Source organism: Anarhichas minor, unplaced genomic scaffold, assembly GCF_050575085.1.
Source record: "Anarhichas minor isolate MPS153535 unplaced genomic scaffold, ASM5057508v1 ptg000028l, whole genome shotgun sequence".
NCBI classification, from domain to species: Eukaryota; Metazoa; Chordata; class Actinopteri; order Perciformes; family Anarhichadidae; genus Anarhichas; species Anarhichas minor.
Window position 1 is genome coordinate 11,763,988 of NW_027466474.1, and position 16,946 is coordinate 11,780,933.

Sequence of the window (16,946 nt, forward strand, 5' to 3'; positions counted from 1 at the left end):
CCAGAAACCATTTTTATTGTCATATACATATACACGAAATTTGCCTTCTGCATTTGACCCATCCCTGTATATAGGGAGCAGTATAAAGTGATGTATAAGTGGCCAAGCCTTTATTGTCTAAATATAGAATGCCCAGTGTCTATCTGGTGTCCACAGCTGTTTTCTCTCTCCCTTTTTTTTATGAAGCATGGCTATAAGAGGGTGTATGTGTGTGTATGAGCTCTGACAACAGTGGTAGTACAGTTGAACAGCAGCAGAAGCAACAGCAGAGGAAGGATGGTCAGACATATGTTCTCTAATCTCCTGCTACTCTGGTCAATCGGCCATGACCTTTGTATAACTGGACTGACATATGACGAGCTGAAGGTAGGCTCAATATATATAATTGAAATGTTGTGTAATATCATTGCAATTGTTTTCCAAGTTTGGTTTCCATGGTTCACTCTTTGATTATGATTAATGTTCCTTTCATTTCAAGGAGCAGTCCTGGAACAACCACAGCCTCTATTCTGTCCCTCTGGATTTGGATGTAAGGCTTAGGAGACTAGACCTGTCCAATAACTTCATCAGACAGCTGCACACACTTGCTTTGCCATACTTGGAGCAGCTGGACCTGAGCTCCAACCAGCTGGATCTCATCTCCGAGGGCGCTTTTCAAGACCTGGCTCGACTTGAGGAGTTGAATTTGTCCAGAAATGCGCTGAACGACGACATTGGCAATAACGGCAAAGCCCTCCAATCCATCAGTAGGCTGAAGAGTTTGGACATATCAATGAACGACTTGAGTGACGATGCAGTGGAAGTGTATCTTCGAAACAAATCGTGTCTTGATCAACTTAAGATGACTGGTAATGCTTTAACAAGACTTTCACACAACTTGTTCAAAGAGAGTAAAGGTTTGAGGGCCATTACTATTGATGACAATCAGATATCGGTGATAGAACAGGGGACATTTGAACCATTGAGCCAATTAGAGGTGCTAAATTTGGCCAGAAATAACCTTGCGCATATCTGTGATTTTAAACTACATCAAGTTAAATATCTGAATCTTAGTCGAAATTCAGTTGAGTTCTTTGTTACGCGTGAGGATGACCAGTTGTACAGGCTCGAAATTCTTGATCTCAGTCACAACAAACTCCTTTATTTCCCAATTGTTCCAAAAATGAACAGTTTGAGGTATCTACATTTACAGAATAATTTGGTCGGTGCCTTAAATTCAGAGGCTACAATGGTATCGGAGGCCAATGCTCTTTATAGTGAGATTATGAGTGAGAAAACAGTTAGAAAAAATATCCTACACTCAAACTGGAGGCTGATGCCACTGATTTATATCGACCTGAGCTATAACCACTTCAGGTCTTTCCCACTGGAGACTTTGAGCCGTCTTACATCATTAGAGACTCTGAATTTTAGTTTCAACTGTTTGCAAAACATCACCTGGAACGTAAGAAATGACGACGAATCAGGATTCCGTCGGCAGCTTTTCTTTCCCTCCTTAAAGTACCTTAACCTGCAGAGTAACGGACTTGCATACATTTCTCCACTTTTTCTCAATGCGCTCACACGAATAGAAACATTAAATCTACAAGACAATTCTGTGCAGCCTTGTGCCTCAATTGACCAATCAACACAGCAGATGAATCTCAACGCCTCCTGCGTTGCCATTGGCCAGCTAATGACGCTGAAACACCTCAATCTTAAAGAAAACAACATCAAAATGCTTCAACCAAACACGTTTCTAAAAACCTCTTTGGTTTCTCTGAACCTTGCAAGAAATTCACATATGGTAGTGCGAAGGGACGCATTAGAGGGTGTGCAAAAGACTCTCCAGTCCTTGATCATCAGTGAAATAAACATGACCAGCTTTGATCTGTCTTTACCCTGCATGCCAGCGTTAACTGAGCTGAACATATCTAACAACCACCTCGATGTGATTCCCAGCAGTTTGAGCTGCTCTCCTCTGACAGAAATAGACATAAGAAATAATCATTTTGAGTCTTTAAACAATTCTTTGATCCTTGCTTTATCGGAGCGCCTTAATCTTATGTATATAAGTGGAAACTATTTTAACTGTTGTGACAGTAAGTGGCTGATAATCCTACATGAGCTGAAGATGAAACTGCCTGATGTCAATGACGCCGTATGCTTTACAAGCGATAGAAACATTGCGATGACAGAGTATCTGAAAAACCCTTCAGGGTATTGTTTGTCTCATACAAAAGCACAGGAAGTTCACTTTGGAACAATGATCATCATTGTTTTATTCGTATCTGTAATATCGACAGTGCTCCTCATATTCACCAGGAAGGTGTGTTGCACACAGAGATCATTCATAGTGTGATATGTTAAATCTGTTATTTTGGACATTGTTCTATCTACGCACATGGGTTACATTAAGTAAGCAACTCAAATACAATAGTGAGAAACTGGATGGCAAACTAAAGTAACTGAAATTAATTTGAGCTTCATTTTGCGTGACTTTTAGTTAATCAAATTCAGTAAAATCTTCATCGTCTAACACAATTATTTTCTCATCTCCATTCAAAGCTTTCTTTTATGGCTCCTACTGCACACTATTAATCTTGTAGAACATGCATCACGCTGTGTGACCTGTGCAGCCAAATTGCTGTGATTAAAATTGACTCCCAAGGTATTTGGTTACGATATGTGTGCCAAATCGCTAATCAGGCGGAGAATTTTTGCCCATCCTTCATTGTGAAACGTTTGCAAGCAACTAAAAGTTTAGCCTTGGCTCAATTTTTTATGACGTCTCTGAGGCCTTGCACAATGTTCCCAGAATTTGAACTCCTGAACAATTCAATAAAACGCCAATAAGAGACCTTGTACACTTTAATATATTTCACTTTCTGCATCTGTTTGTGTTTTGTTATGTATAATCGGCTCTGACCCTGGTAATGAAATACAATGTGGCATCAGTTATGCTGAACATAATAATAAAAATGCTGTACCTAATAACTAGAATATGTTGAGAGTATTCATTTTAGAGTACAAGTACACCTTTTCTATACCTGCAAAATAAATCACTGTAGTTCGGTGAGGATGAATTGTGAATTTCTGTTTTTAGTTGAGCAACTATTGTAGGCTGGGGCTGTTTTTGTTTGTAACCACTGCAAATTTGAATAAAAATAAATTGGAAGAAAAAGAGGTTAAACTAACAACACATGAACAATCTTTGAATTTCATCCCACAGTGCTGCTCCACAGACGATGAGGTGGGCTGATAGTCTGGTGAAAAACGTGCAAAAGCCTAATGACATGTTGCAGTCAACTTAATCAGTAATTCTAAGGATTTTATTACACTCTGAAATAAAGTAGCTCAAGGTTCACTGGGGAGAAACTGCTGTTGCAGGAGGATATCCTGTTAAGCAATCCTCTTATTGTCTTCTCATGACACATCCTTCTCTTTTGAAACTGATACAAAGCGTCAATTTGCAATTCTCGTGCCGATTTCCACTTTGTCCAGCGGGTACAGCCAGGGCTGCGATGCCAGCGTATAAGTGCCGAAAGAGCCAGGATGCCTATCAATCTGCCTCTTGAGCAATATAACTGTAGGAAATGTCTTTGTTGCCCCACCCACAAGATGTTGGTACTAGATCAAGTAGCAGCTTGACAAGTTCAAGCAAAGAGCACTCTGGAGGAAAAGAACACTGTGTGGTTAGTATTAGGTGTAAAACCATAGGAATGCAAGTAGCAAATTACATTCATTCTTCTACTTGGTGGTTAATGGTAGCTGGCATGTAGACATTAGCAGCAGCTTGTTTGTTAGCACATAGAGCAAGTATTAAAAACTATCGCTGTCACACTCTCACTCAAACTGTATTTCCAGTAAAGCCCATCATTACAAGTAAAGGATTGTCATCATTGCCCAGTTATAAGCCTGAGACTTTGGAAGTGTCTCTTAATAAGGATCATTTTTATCTTACATCAAATGTAGCATAAGCCACTGGCATTGCCATTAATGTTTCACATATCTTGTTAAAATCAGAGTGAAATCCGTTGCTGTATCAGTTCTTCTGTAAACCCATCCCTTGATAAAGTTACTATCTAAGCATCTAGCTGTTTGTTCTGCTCTCCTTTTCTTGTTTGTGCTATTCATAAATCTGCTGACCTGGAATTGCAGTTTTCTTAACAAATGCATTGTGCTCCTCTGCCAATGTGGGCACGGTCCATGATGCAGTAATCCTCATAACAATATTATTTACAATGCACATGCAACTTCTTTGAATGCATCAGTACACACCTCAAGGTTCAAGGTAAATCTATTGTCATTCTACAACACAGGGTTGCACAACAAAATGGAGTTGAAGTCCCTTTATGCTACATAAGTAAAACAAAAAAAGCAAAACAATTTGTTATGGTGCAGTGAGGTGGATAAGTTGATGAGTCTCACAGGAAGTCGCTCTGTAGTCTGGTTATAAAGCAGCTGATACTTCTGTTTCTCTTGCCAGATGGCAGCAGGGTGAACAGGCTGTGGCTGTGGTGGGTTTTGTCTTTTAATATCCTTTGAGCTCTTTGCAGGCAACTCTTCTCACCAATATCACTGATTCTCAGTATGGGTAGCAAAGATGTTCTGGGAGGTTTTATCTATCGCTGTAGAGCCCTCCTGTCCTGGGCCATGCAATATCCCATACCACTTTGTAATGTTCCCAATCAAAATGCTTGATATGGCTCCTCTGTACAAGTTAACAAGAACTTGAGAGGGACATTTTTCTTTCTTAAGTTTCCTTAAAAATACAGTTGTGTTGTTGTTTTTTTCACCAGGATGGAGATGTGTGATGACCATGTCATGTTGTCTGTGATGCGGATTCCCAGGAACTCTAAAACTTGATTTGTAATCCCTCGTGCCCATGGGCCCCTGTGCTTGTAAGGCCTGTTAAGTAATTCATACATGTCCACAGAGGTCCCTGCAAAAGATGCCTCCAAGAATCGATCATTGTATCGGGCTAAGCAGTCTTAAATGCGACCCATGACATAACATTTCATCTGTACGCATTCAACCATGTGGGTACTTTAGGTTACAACCCCAAAAAATGGCACAAATCATGCAAGTAACGATATGTTACATCACCTTCATCAGATATGCTGAACTAATGTTGGCCATATACTTGTTTTTATTTGATTGGTTTATTTAGGGACAGTGCACATTATTGAAACATTCCTGTAAATGTGAGTTAGCCAAGAGGCTATTTTTCATCTGTAGTCCCTTGACAGATGTTACAAATTCACATTGGCTTAACTTTAGGATCCCCCACTGTTTTTGAATAAAATAAAATTTAAAGTTTGAGAATAGGTTGAGATCGTTTGGACCCCGAGACATCTAATCATTGGCTTTACCAGATAAAGATAAACTCAGAGCGCCAGCTATCCTTAAGTGCTACATTTAACATTTTTATTAAACTGGAGGATTTTTTTTAGATACGATATTGTTTTTGCATTATGTTGCATTACATTACACTTTGTATGATTCTTGGTACACCGGTCTGGCAGCAGCCCTCTTCAACGTTTCCAACATGGCGGGTGCTGGCTCGTGTATGTCTGTCGGAGGCTGAAGAAGGAGCGGGACACGTTTCACCCACAACCGCGGCTGGAATTAGAAACCATCGAGGACGAGAAGAACATGAACCCCCAGTGTTTGAAACCTAACGCTGTGAAAACTGGTAATAGCTAACAACGTCATTGACATTTTGAGCCTAGCTAACACTAGCTACACAATTAGCTAGCTAGCTAGCTAGCGTTAGCCACCAGACGTGCAGCCCGGCGGCTCCAGTCCGTCCCAGACGACCATGACTCCTCAGCAGCAGCCCTTCATAATCACCCAGAAAGTGCAGTTAACTTTCAAACTCTTCATGCTGGAGATTGCCCGGAATACACTCGAACAAGAACTTGTTAACCTCACCAACAAGGTAAGTTAATGTTAGCACCAGTTCCACATCTTCAGGTTATCAGCACCTGTAGATTCATTGAAGCAGCTAGCTCGTGCACGAGCCACATGGTCAAACCCTGCTGACGTTAACGTTACCCATAAATGTACTTCGTTGACTGATATTGCAACATTGTAATGAAAACAAAGCACTGATGAAAATTGCACGAAAGTGTTGCCAGAGCTACAACCAAAGTCTATTTTCAGTATTGTTGAATACTTTTCCAACTAATTGATGAGTGTTAGCTTAATGTATGTTAGTGTAACATGTCAGGAATTAAGGCCGTTAATGAGTTGTCACCGTTTCTCAGAGCCCAGGTTTTTTGGTTATTAAATTGTCAATTGATTACCAGAAATGTGTTTATTAACTAATTATGTTTAAATTAAAATTGAACATGTGTATTTTTTTGCTTACAAAATCACTTGTTTCCCTTTTCCCTCAGGCCTATGAAGACGTTCAAGGTTTCTTGAATTCAACTGTTCCCACTGTTACTGTCTTCAGTGGTCTGGTTCAGTCTTTGGATGAGAAATATCAAACCATTGAGAAGCTCAACGGTTTATTAAAAGACCTCGCAGTTGGTAAGTCAAGAATTAATAAAACAATTTAAGCTGCAACTGTGACATCCTGTATTCACCATTAATCACAATTACAATAAAATAATTTAATGAAAAATAATATAACCCAATTTAGATAAGTTAAAAACAGCCATAGCTAAAATCAACCAGGATTTGACTAGATTTCTGAATTGAGTATCAAGCTTCAAAGTACAATTAATTCCAAATGCATGTTGCAAAGAATCTAAAAGTCCCGTAAGCAGGTGTTATGTGTTCCAGCTCTCCAGCCAATAAGTGACGTCGGATATAAGTTTTAATTTCTGGAGAGGCCTTTCATGAATACATAAAAGCAAATGCTGATCTCCTCTAATGGAACGAGAAGGCCAACCCACCTTTTGACAAATAATACAGTTTGATTTAACTCTCTTTTCTGCTTTTCCCATCTCTGCAGAGCCACACGTTTGTGTCCAGCCTTCTGTCAGAAATGGAGCGAGAGCAAATCAGCTCCAGCCACTCGGAGGCAAAAAGACCCTAATGACCGATGTTCTCAAGTTTGGGCCTGTGTTGCGGAACTCGCTCATGGCGAGCTCCATAGCCAAAGCAGTCCAGGTGCTTGGAGCCGCGCTGTCCCACCAGCAGTTTAAATATTTCCTCATCTCCCAGCCTGCAGCGGTCCAGCAGGACGACGTGTTATGCGGCCTCTCGTCCCGCTACAACAGCGCCGCTGCGACTTTGAGCTCATCCCCTCGCTCGCAGGCTGAAGAAAAAGAACACTCTGTTATTTCAGAGGAGAAACGCCCATCAGATGCTGCGATTCTTCCACCTGCGATAATTGAGAGACCCGAGAATAACCCAGAGAGGCCAACCCTACTACTGCCTCCCATACAAGCTATACTCCCAGAGATCTGTAACCCTAAACCAATGAAAATACCCCCGCTAATGAGCTGGGGATGTGAGGAAGATGTCCAGGTGCAACACCAAAAACAAACATCCTCTCAGCTGCTTCACTTCCTCAAAGCTAAAGCTAAAAACATGGGTGCACTAGAGGTCACTGTCATGGAGTGGAGTAAGAGTATGTGCACGTCAAATTTGCCACAGGAGCCTACCATCAAAACACAAAGCTACCAATTCAGACACGTTGTGGCCGACGATCTGATCGATGCACTAGCGCCGAAAACATTATGTGCAGACTTTGAAAACCAAGCCCCAGTCTTCAGAGTAAAGAGAGTGGAATCGAGTGGCTCTCTGACCTACACTTGTGTGATCGCAACAAAGACTGAATTGTGGGATATTGGAGACATCTTAACAGAGGTGGGACATGGAGAGTCTAAAGCTCACTCCATGGATAATAAAGACGGCCCAAATAAAACGGCTCAAGAGGACTCCTGTCTAAACATCCAGTGGAAAACCCGACCTCTGCAATGCACAGAACCTGAACCAGCGATTAACTGCATTACCATTCCTGAGTTCCAGATCCGGAGGTTTGAAGAGGCTGAAGTTGTGGTGTCTCATATTGTCAGCCCAGGTAACTTTCACGTACAACACGGGGGCTCCACCGTGACGCTGCAGGCCCTATTCGCAGAGTAAGTCCTTCAGCATGGATTCTAATCTCAGCTTTTTTTAACCCTCACTGATTCCCTGATCACATTAACAGAACGTAGAGAGAGCCACTTCTCCCTTTTTTTTTGTTCATTACTGCTTTCTTTGTAGATATTTATTATTATTTTTTAATAATCCACATGTTTCTGGTTGTCATTATTTCTTTCTCATTTGCAGCAGCTGGAAAGCCAGTAGTTCATATGCCGAGCAGAGCTGCATTCCAGACATCGGAACTAAAGTAATGGGTTGGTTCCCTAAGCAAGAACAATGGTGCAGGGCTCAGGTGACGAAGATATGCGGAGTAAGCGGAGGTGCGTCCCGTTTTGTGTATTGGAATGGTTTTGCAGATGCGTACCTCTAGGTGGTAGCAGTGTCACTTTGCTCGCCTGCAGCCACTTGGGAATTCCTTCCTGGATTCTTTTTTTATTTTTTTTTATGCTCTCTTGTCTCTTTTGGATGTCAGATAATAATGCAGCTGACGGTGCTGGGAGTGGGACTTCCATCAAGGTGGAGGTGAAGAAGCTGGACTACGGGGACACAGCCTGCCTGTCACTGTTGAACATCAAAGAGCTGACTCCAGAAATGGCCGTCCTACCACTGCAGGCTGTCGAGGTCTCGCTGGCAAATGTGAGCGGTTTCCTCCTGATACTGTTTGGCACACCTAGCGAGAGTACCACCAGCGTTGGGAGGGTTGAATTAGAAATGTTTTCCGTTTACAGCGCCGTGATATTGGAAAAGAAGCGGACATTGCAACCTTTCAAAGTAAATGCATCAGTGTGGTTCACTTTGAGAGCAAATGAAGAGGTTAGATCTATTAAAAAAAACATTGTGCTCTTTTAACCAATTGTGTGCGCTAGTAAATAATTTATTCTTATACACATTGGGTGTATAGATATGACTGGTGATGACACACCCGCGAGCCAACCAACAGCAGGGAAATGCCCAAGCTGGGGAGAGAATCTGTCTCTGACCCGCTGAGTTGAATCCTCCGAGCAGATGCCGACACCACCGGTTGAGAAGTGTAACAATATATACGGTTCCTTATGAAACTGGCGGTCCTGCCTAGACTTTAGGTGTATTACTGGGACACACTGGATTTAGGGCTGAGCACGTCTCAGGATGTGACTATTGCGCATGCACACGTTGCAGTGTGGACGCTGCAATGATTTATCCTGCAGCTCTACTTCTGATACTATTACTAATGTTAAAAGACGGCTACCTAATCCAACTATCACAATATTAAAGTGATTTAACTTTCTGTTACTTTTCATCACAGTGCAAGTTATGCCTTCTAGCTGTGGAAATGAAATTTGGCACATTAGTGTTTCCTCATGTTACTTGGAGCAGCCGCATTATCCGTTTAAGTTACATTAAATTAACTTGCATGCAAATGTCCCCGTTGGTCCTGTGTTACGTTTGCTGGACCAGAAATTTAAAAGCGATTCGCTCATTGCCTACGAACCGTCTTTTTACTCGCCTCTCGACATGTGATAACTTGCATTGTTTAGTCTTTTCTACTTTAAATATACAATATTAGTGAAATTCCACTATGTGAAATAGTCCTAATAGTGCTAAAAGTCCCCATTTTTACTGAATGTATCTGTAATCTTTCTTTTCTGTAACTCTAATGGAACACAGTGGCCTTTTTTCGGTGTCCTAATTACATCACGCAGTTCAATGTATTCCGTCACTCGGACTGGCGTGCAAATTTTCAATCAAATGTGGCTTTATTGGCATGAAAGTTTCCGAAAAAACAGCTATGCTAAAGCATCAAAATAATCTTAATATGAATAATAACGTAACATTATTACGTTATTGCAGATTATCCCTCTCAGAGTTGCATACGTGAAAATGTTTCAAATCCTGTGCTCTGCTGTGAGAGTGTACACTCAGTTTGTGGCGTTTGTCCACATGATTAGTCACAGCCTTATCTATTGGGCAAAGGAAATAAGCTCACGGTATTTATTGCTTGTTTCCTTCCCCCTAGGTGACGCCTGTGAATGGGAGTGAGTGGTCCGAGGAGGCAGTGGGCTGGTTCAAAGCAATGGTGCACAACAGAACGCTCTATGCCAGACTGTACCCACAGGGGCCCGAAGTTACAGTCGAGCTGTTCCTGGAAAAAGGAAAGCTCGGAGCAATGAGGTAATTAATTAGGAAGCAATCGGTTAATTGTGAATTATACATTTAGAATTAACAGCAAGTAATAGTAACCTTACGTAATATTTTATTTTACTCTGTAAATTGCTGCTGCTACAAACTAATTTCCCCCTGGCGATGAATAAAGTTTATATCTATCTTAGTTGTATTTTACCTGCTAACGTTGTACAAATGCAATGTTTTGTTGCATTAAGAAGTAGAACAGGGACTGAAAAATGCTTGTGTTGGCCTTATGTGTACGTACTGTACGGTCATGAGGACAATACTGTACAATGGTATTATGTAAATTTCAGGAGGGGTGCATCACTGTCTTTGAGACTGGCCCAGAACGGACATGCAAAACATAGCAAGCTGAAGAATGTTGGCCTCGTGAAAAGAAGTAAGTTGACTTACAGTTTGGAGATTGTTTACCTCAACTTGTGCATCTACAGTAGGTGGCAGTGTCTCCTCTGTATGACCAGAACAGCACTCGTTTTCACTGCAAATCTTGTGTTTTGCTTTTCTTTAGGCACAATTCAACTTAACAAGAAGAAACAGGAGTGGGAGAAGTACCTCATCTCGTGCTATACTCAAAGTAAGAAGTAATTCAGAGAGTAGGGAATGTTCCTGGTTTTGTTTATGTTGCTTTGTTTGGCCATGTCATGTCAAACGTAAATGCAAATGGCAGAGCTGCCATGAAACACAAATCCAAACAGACATGTAATGATCCTTAGATCAGAGACAAACATACGGTGGTCTGTCAGGTTACACGGTGACAAGCTGCTGTGATTTTCACCTCGCAGTACAAGGATAAATCAAGGATATTTAAATGTACTGTAATATAAACATTGAATTAAGACTGAAGGCTTTGATTGGATCAGCTTTCTTGTGTATTTTTACGTCTTACATTGCAATTGATAAAGTCAAAGCTCTGTGTAGTGATTGTGAGTAAAGCTAATGTGACACTGTTTACACAAAAAAGTTGGTAAAACTCAGTTCGTCCTTGAAGCATTGTTAAAAATGTGTTTATTTTTTATAATTTTTTTTAAATGCATGTATGCATGTGTGGGGACATGAACGTTTCCCTTTGTACTCAATACATTCATATACTCCAGCATTTCCTAAAAACAAGGAAGTGTCTCAAATCCTCTTTTTCCTGCCGCTAGACGGTGCCAGTCCAGTTTAATTAGCTGCCCTCTATTAAGTGATACTTGATTTGTCTGTGTGCCACATGCAGTAGGTCTGTTATCTTTGATAACAATCATCATTAGAGCCATGTTGCCTTAGTTAGTATTGAGCTCTTGTAAAATGGCAGATCTATGGTTTTGTATTTACAGTGTGCGTATTTGTCTCTACTTTCATAATAAAACTCTTCTCTACAAGTGTGTGTGTGTGCTCTGTATTGTAGATGAAGGTGTTCTCCATAGAGGGAATATAAATGAGGTTCAGTTCATTCAAAGAATTACCAGAACACCCAAACCCTCCCACTGCAGTGAAGCTCACGGCCGGCATAGTGAACTGCTGTAGGTCATCTGATGCATGACAAATGACCACATTGTGTTCACTTGCATTCACTTTGTTGCTACTGTAAATTATTGTTTCTACTGTTATAGGGAGGCGTCTGACCACAACAAAATGTGCAATCTCAGCTGATAACAGCAAAATGAAAATTCAGATGCTGTACCGTAGATCATTCATAAGCACGCGTGTGATTTATAGTAGCAGGCAAAGTCATAACTGTGCAGTAAGCTTTAATGACTGGATATTTATTATAAAGACATTTGTATTTGTGCCCACAAAAGGATATCAAATCAATGGAAGGAAATTTGAAACAAAACTAATTATTGCTCAAAAGTAGTTTAAGCCAAGTTAATGAGTGACCATGCAAAAACATCTGCAAGAACACCTGGTACACAACCATATTTATATATATATATATATAATTGCTTATTTTACAGTATAGCAGCATTTACATTATTGGTTATGTTACAAAAATCAGCTTGATCAAATGAGAGTACTGGTTCAGTTAAAGCATGTGTATAAATAATTGTTAGACTGCCTCTCATTTTCTACCACATTGGTATTTTGCATGTGTGTTTTCTGGATGAATCTGCAAACCTGTTGGTGTCTGTGCTCTGAATGACAGTGACTCAGGGCAAAAGCTTCCTTCACTTCCCCGCCTTGCCAAGCACAATAACTAATGTGGCAGGCCGAGGCCTTTTGTGTCCACACAGATTCCTCCCTTTGCCCGGGGTAGGCGGAAGTCGAGGCGTTTGATCTGAATTCTAAAGAGTCTTGTTGCAGCCCAATAAAGGCCGCCATTGTATGTAAATAGTTTATATAAGAGCATATGACCGCTACGGTGCAGGGCACTGGCCAGTGGCGGAGGAATGATTAGCATTTTGCCAAATGCATGCTTCTCAATCCAGCCTTCTGGCTCGCTAAAAAAAACAACACAATATTTTAATTCATTTCTTCTTCGTACACATTTTTGTGTACCACCACAGCTGAAGGTAAAATGTTCTCTCATTCAATTCTGTTTTATACTAACATTCAGATGTTGTTGTGTGTGATGGCTGACATGCCCCCATTGCCTCGACTCGACAAATGCATCATCATTACCATTTATAGTAGTAATATTTGAATGAATCAGCTTTTTAAGTGTTTATTCTGGTGAGTTCTGTAGCCTTTCTTCCAAACAATGGAGGTCTCTCAGTTCACCTCATAATGAGATGCATGTCTTGCTTGTTCCTTGGAGAAATGTGCTGGCAGTGTGTCAGTCTGTCTGCAACTGGGCTGTAGGTCAGTTTGGGAGTACGGTATTAATACAGGGTGAGCGAATCACGTGGCGCGGCCAATGTTTGGTAATTGGCTTCGTCACGTTGCGTCTTGTGACGGTGCGCGATGGTAGGCCATCTCCCCTGCTCTTATACGGCCAACTTGCGACTGGGCAATTCTCTTCTGTTGCTCCTCACTCTGCCAGCTTGATGCTCAGGCCGCACTTCAAGATGGTCATCTTTGGACCCGGCGCTGCTTCGCCTGGCTGGCTGAGCCTGGTAAACCTCTAAGAACTACTGTTACAACAGTTAGACTTTTTACTAAATTACTAAATTGTTGTGGACGACGACAATAACTTAAGTTATTTAAACTGATAATCCATTGCTACAAATAATACTTTTGCTAAATGCGAAGGGCTTAAAAGTGCATGTTTTTTTTAAGAAAATGGGTCATTTTATTTTTCCTGAGAGACATTCTGATAAAGTTAACTTAAATGTTGATATCATTTTAATTGGTTTTAAGAGTGGACCTTAAGCTATAGATCTAGCTTAGCCTTCATCCATGTAACCTTTATTTTTTGCAGACCTGGAGGCGAAAATGAACTGGGGGAGCTTTTATGCCGTGATCAGCGGCGTAAACAGGCACTCTACCGGCATCGGGCGCGTTTGGCTCTCCGTCATCTTCATCTTCCGTATCCTGGTCCTGGTGGTCGCTGCCGAGAGCGTTTGGGGAGATGAGAAGTCCGGCTTCGTCTGCAACACCCAGCAGCCCGGCTGCAACAGCGTCTGCTACGACCAGTTCTTCCCCATCTCGCACATCCGCCTGTGGGCGCTCCAGCTCATCCTGGTCTCCACCCCCGCCCTGCTGGTGGCCATGCATGTGGCCCACCGACGCCACATCGACAAGAAGATCCTGAAGAGGACGGGCCGCAGCAGTCCCAAGGACCTGGAGCACATCAAGAACCAGAAGTTTCAGATCACCGGAGCACTGTGGTGGACATACATGATCAGTATCATCTTCAGAATCCTCTTCGAGCTGGCTTTTCTGTACATTTTCTACCTGATCTATCCTGGCTTTAAGATGGTGCGTTTGGTAAAGTGTGACTCGTACCCATGCCCCAACACAGTGGACTGTTTTGTCTCCAGACCGACAGAAAAGACCATATTCACCGTGTTCATGCTGGCGGTGTCCGGGGTGTGTGTGCTGCTCAACCTGGCTGAGGTGGTGTACCTCATAGGCAGGGCCTGTAAACGGTGCTTCGGCGGCCCCGAGGAAGAGTCCAAAGTAGCTTGGATAAGTCAAAGATTGCCTACTTATAGGCAAAATGAAATCAATCAGCTGATCGCAGACCATTCTCTCAAGTCTAAGCTCACTGTGACCAAAAAGAGCCCAACTGAGAAGGGGGAAAGGTGTTCAGCTTTCTGAAACTCTGCCTCTCCTCTTCAACTAATCAACAGCAATTGGACCATGGGCCATGTTGCTCTGCATGAGTGTCACATATTCTGTACACATTTACACCATCTATTTACATATCATTCAGTCAGACGCTTAGTTTTTTCTTTTACTGACACAAGTGCTAGTTGCTGTTGGAACTCGTCTATACTATTTGGAGCCTGTCGGTAAGGTAAAGGACCACACCGGTGTTGTTGCATGTTTTAGACCATGTTGACTTTGGTGTCAACAATCGGCCAAAGCTCATTTTAGTGGTTTTCATTTGATTACAGTGTGAGAAGCAACTTGCAGAGATGCAAAGTATCTTTAGCTGAAGAAGCCATGCCTGTGTGAGCATCATTTTTTGTCAAAGTTGTGTCATTATTGCTTGATAATACGGTTCAAACTATAGATTTGTTATAATCCTACACAGTTGTATTTACAAGATACAACTGTGTGATGTTTGTAAATCATGCTCATCAAGCAAACGTTGATTTGCAAAAGATATTTTTTAATGTATTCGGCATAATAGGTGGTCTGTTTGGGGAGAGAACTTGATTCTTGGATGACATTTTCTCACCGTCACCAGACTTTTCACATTCAGTTTCCTCAATCATCATTGCAGTTGCTTTATCACGCGTCTATAATGTAGCTTTGACACAAAAAAGGGAAACGGGCTGCTGTCCGGAAGGCACGAAAAACATTCAAACTGAAATACGTAGTAGTAGTAGCGGCATGATTTCTGATGATTAAGCCAAAATGTGCAAAAACACCAGTGTGGTCCTTTTTAAAAGGTGCAAAGATTACAGTAGAGATTAAAATGCTGGATACAAAGCAAACCTTTTATTTACATCAAACATGTTAATATGTACCATATTTAATTCCACAAAGCAAGGAACTGGACAGGGCAGTTATGTGAGTAAATGCCATTCGTTTTCAGTAACAAGCAGTCAGCTGTACAGTGTTCATTTTGTATTATTCGTTTAGGGCCTTTTATGTCATGGCCAAATTATAACGACAACGTACATCCCAAAGAATTTGGCCGACAAAAAAGATGGTGAAATCTGTTCATTATATCATAACGAGTGTTGACTGCAGGGTTTTCACAGACTCGTGTTATCCAAACATTTACAACTCCAGAGAGTTGTAAAGTCCAAAAGTTTAAATATGTTGAAAAAAGAAAGATGTAATCATTTCCAAAATTCACAGCATGAAAGAAATATGATTCTTCAGTCCAAATTTTCTCTGTGGTCAAAAAAAGCTGTTTACTCTCCGGCTTGCCAAAAGCTCACCCTGACAACATCTGCTACACATTCATAAATAAAATAATATGTAAGATAATGACAAAGCTCTTCTGCCCTAACAATGCAGCGTAAACACTTTTATAACTGGGATATAGGAGCTCTGCTGAGTGGAACAGGACTCTGAATTCAGCAGAAGACCTCAGTAATGTATAAAGAAGTCTGTTTTGTCAGGTTATAAATATTACCAGTGAAAGATAACCAATAGTGACAGACGGTGAGTCTGTAACACAGCAGCCAGGAGAAATATCCTTCAGCAAAATCCGTTACAGTATTATGAAACTGTCTGAGAAAATCACGACTAAAACATGAACTAAAATTTGACTAAAATTAAAACCAAGTTCCAATGACTAAAAAAAATCCCCAAAGAATACAATGTGACTTTAAACCAACTACAATTTACCTACAAGTCAGCAGCTGAGGCAAAAACTAAATTTGCTCTGGAAATATTACAATATAAAATACTGTCCAGATGTGGACAGCTGTTATTGGATATTCCGCAAAGGATGAAAAACAAAATTAATTTGAAAACACACATTTTACACAAACATATCTTTACTACTGACCTGTTATGTTATCTCAACAGTAGTCAGAATGGTGGACAGAGCAACGGTTTATTTCAGTAAACCATGCAGAATCTCAGTACTGTACTTGTGTCTTTGTATATCTTTGTATTCAATTGTAAGTACTGCCTACTTACTTCATTGTAGCTTCTGTTTGAGGTGATCTTTTTTTGTTTATGAAAAATGTTTGCGGTTGATCTACTGTTTAACAGAGACCGTCGCACGTTCTTTCCTCAGTATTACTCTGTATAATATTATTCAGTATCTCTCTGTGTGTCCCATACGCTGGTATCTGTTTATACAACTGCTCTATTATACAGTTATACACATTGTAGTGCATTCAAAAACCCTGATGTCGATATATTTATGCCTAAATCTTCATATATGAATTTACACGCAGGTAAACAACCCAGATAATGTATAACTAGGGTTAAAACTGTGTATATTATGTAATATACTGAAATAAAGTGCTTGATAATTTGACATTATTTGAAGTTACTTAGCTTAAAACAGAACTTGTTTCCCTCCTGTCACTTCCTTGTAACTTGAGGATGCAAATGGCTCCTCATCTCCAAATCATGCCCCCCATGATAGGAGAGACCCTCGTGCTATATTTAGACCACTTGTGGCCAGACAGACTTAG

General features: G+C 40.9%; 2 protein-coding genes across 3 annotated transcripts; both read left to right on the forward strand.

Moving 5' to 3' along the window:
• Window positions 1-203: 203 nt before the first annotated feature.
• On the forward strand, window positions 204-2,976 carry LOC142962587 (transforming growth factor beta activator LRRC32-like). Of its 2 annotated transcripts, none has more exons than XM_076103164.1 (2): window positions 204-366; window positions 485-2,976. In XM_076103164.1, the coding sequence occupies exons 1-2, from the start codon at window positions 277-279 to the stop codon at window positions 2,339-2,341; spliced, it is 1,947 nt and encodes a 648-aa protein (XP_075959279.1). In that variant the 5' UTR covers window positions 204-276; the 3' UTR covers window positions 2,342-2,976. The 2 variants fall into 2 exon arrangements, with proteins under 2 accessions (XP_075959279.1, XP_075959278.1); XM_076103163.1 differs by having other exon boundaries at window positions 206-366; window positions 479-2,976.
• A 2,301-nt stretch (window positions 2,977-5,277) lies between these two features.
• On the forward strand, window positions 5,278-16,703 carry LOC142963086 (uncharacterized). The gene is made up of 9 exons (XM_076103792.1): window positions 5,278-5,923; window positions 6,384-6,519; window positions 6,947-8,078; window positions 8,272-8,405; window positions 8,558-8,721; window positions 10,082-10,236; window positions 10,545-10,630; window positions 10,760-10,825; window positions 13,592-16,703. The coding sequence occupies exons 1-9, from the start codon at window positions 5,804-5,806 to the stop codon at window positions 14,431-14,433; spliced, it is 2,835 nt and encodes a 944-aa protein (XP_075959907.1). The 5' UTR covers window positions 5,278-5,803; the 3' UTR covers window positions 14,434-16,703.
• Window positions 16,704-16,946: the final 243 nt, after the last annotated feature.

Excerpts from the sequence above, each read along its gene's own strand:
- LOC142962587 (XM_076103163.1), top strand. The coding sequence starts at position 277 with ATGGTCAGACATATGTTCTCTAATCTCCTGCTACTCTGGTCAATCGGC. Across the intron at positions 367-478 it reads TGACATATGACGAGCTGAAG|GAGCAGTCCTGGAACAACCA; the intron begins GTAGGCTCAATA and ends TTTCATTTCAAG.
- LOC142963086 (XM_076103792.1), top strand. The coding sequence starts at position 5,804 with ATGACTCCTCAGCAGCAGCCCTTCATAATCACCCAGAAAGTGCAGTTA. Across the intron at positions 8,722-10,081 it reads TCGAGGTCTCGCTGGCAAAT|GTGACGCCTGTGAATGGGAG; the intron begins GTGAGCGGTTTC and ends CCTTCCCCCTAG. Across the intron at positions 10,826-13,591 it reads CATCTCGTGCTATACTCAAA|ACCTGGAGGCGAAAATGAAC; the intron begins GTAAGAAGTAAT and ends TATTTTTTGCAG.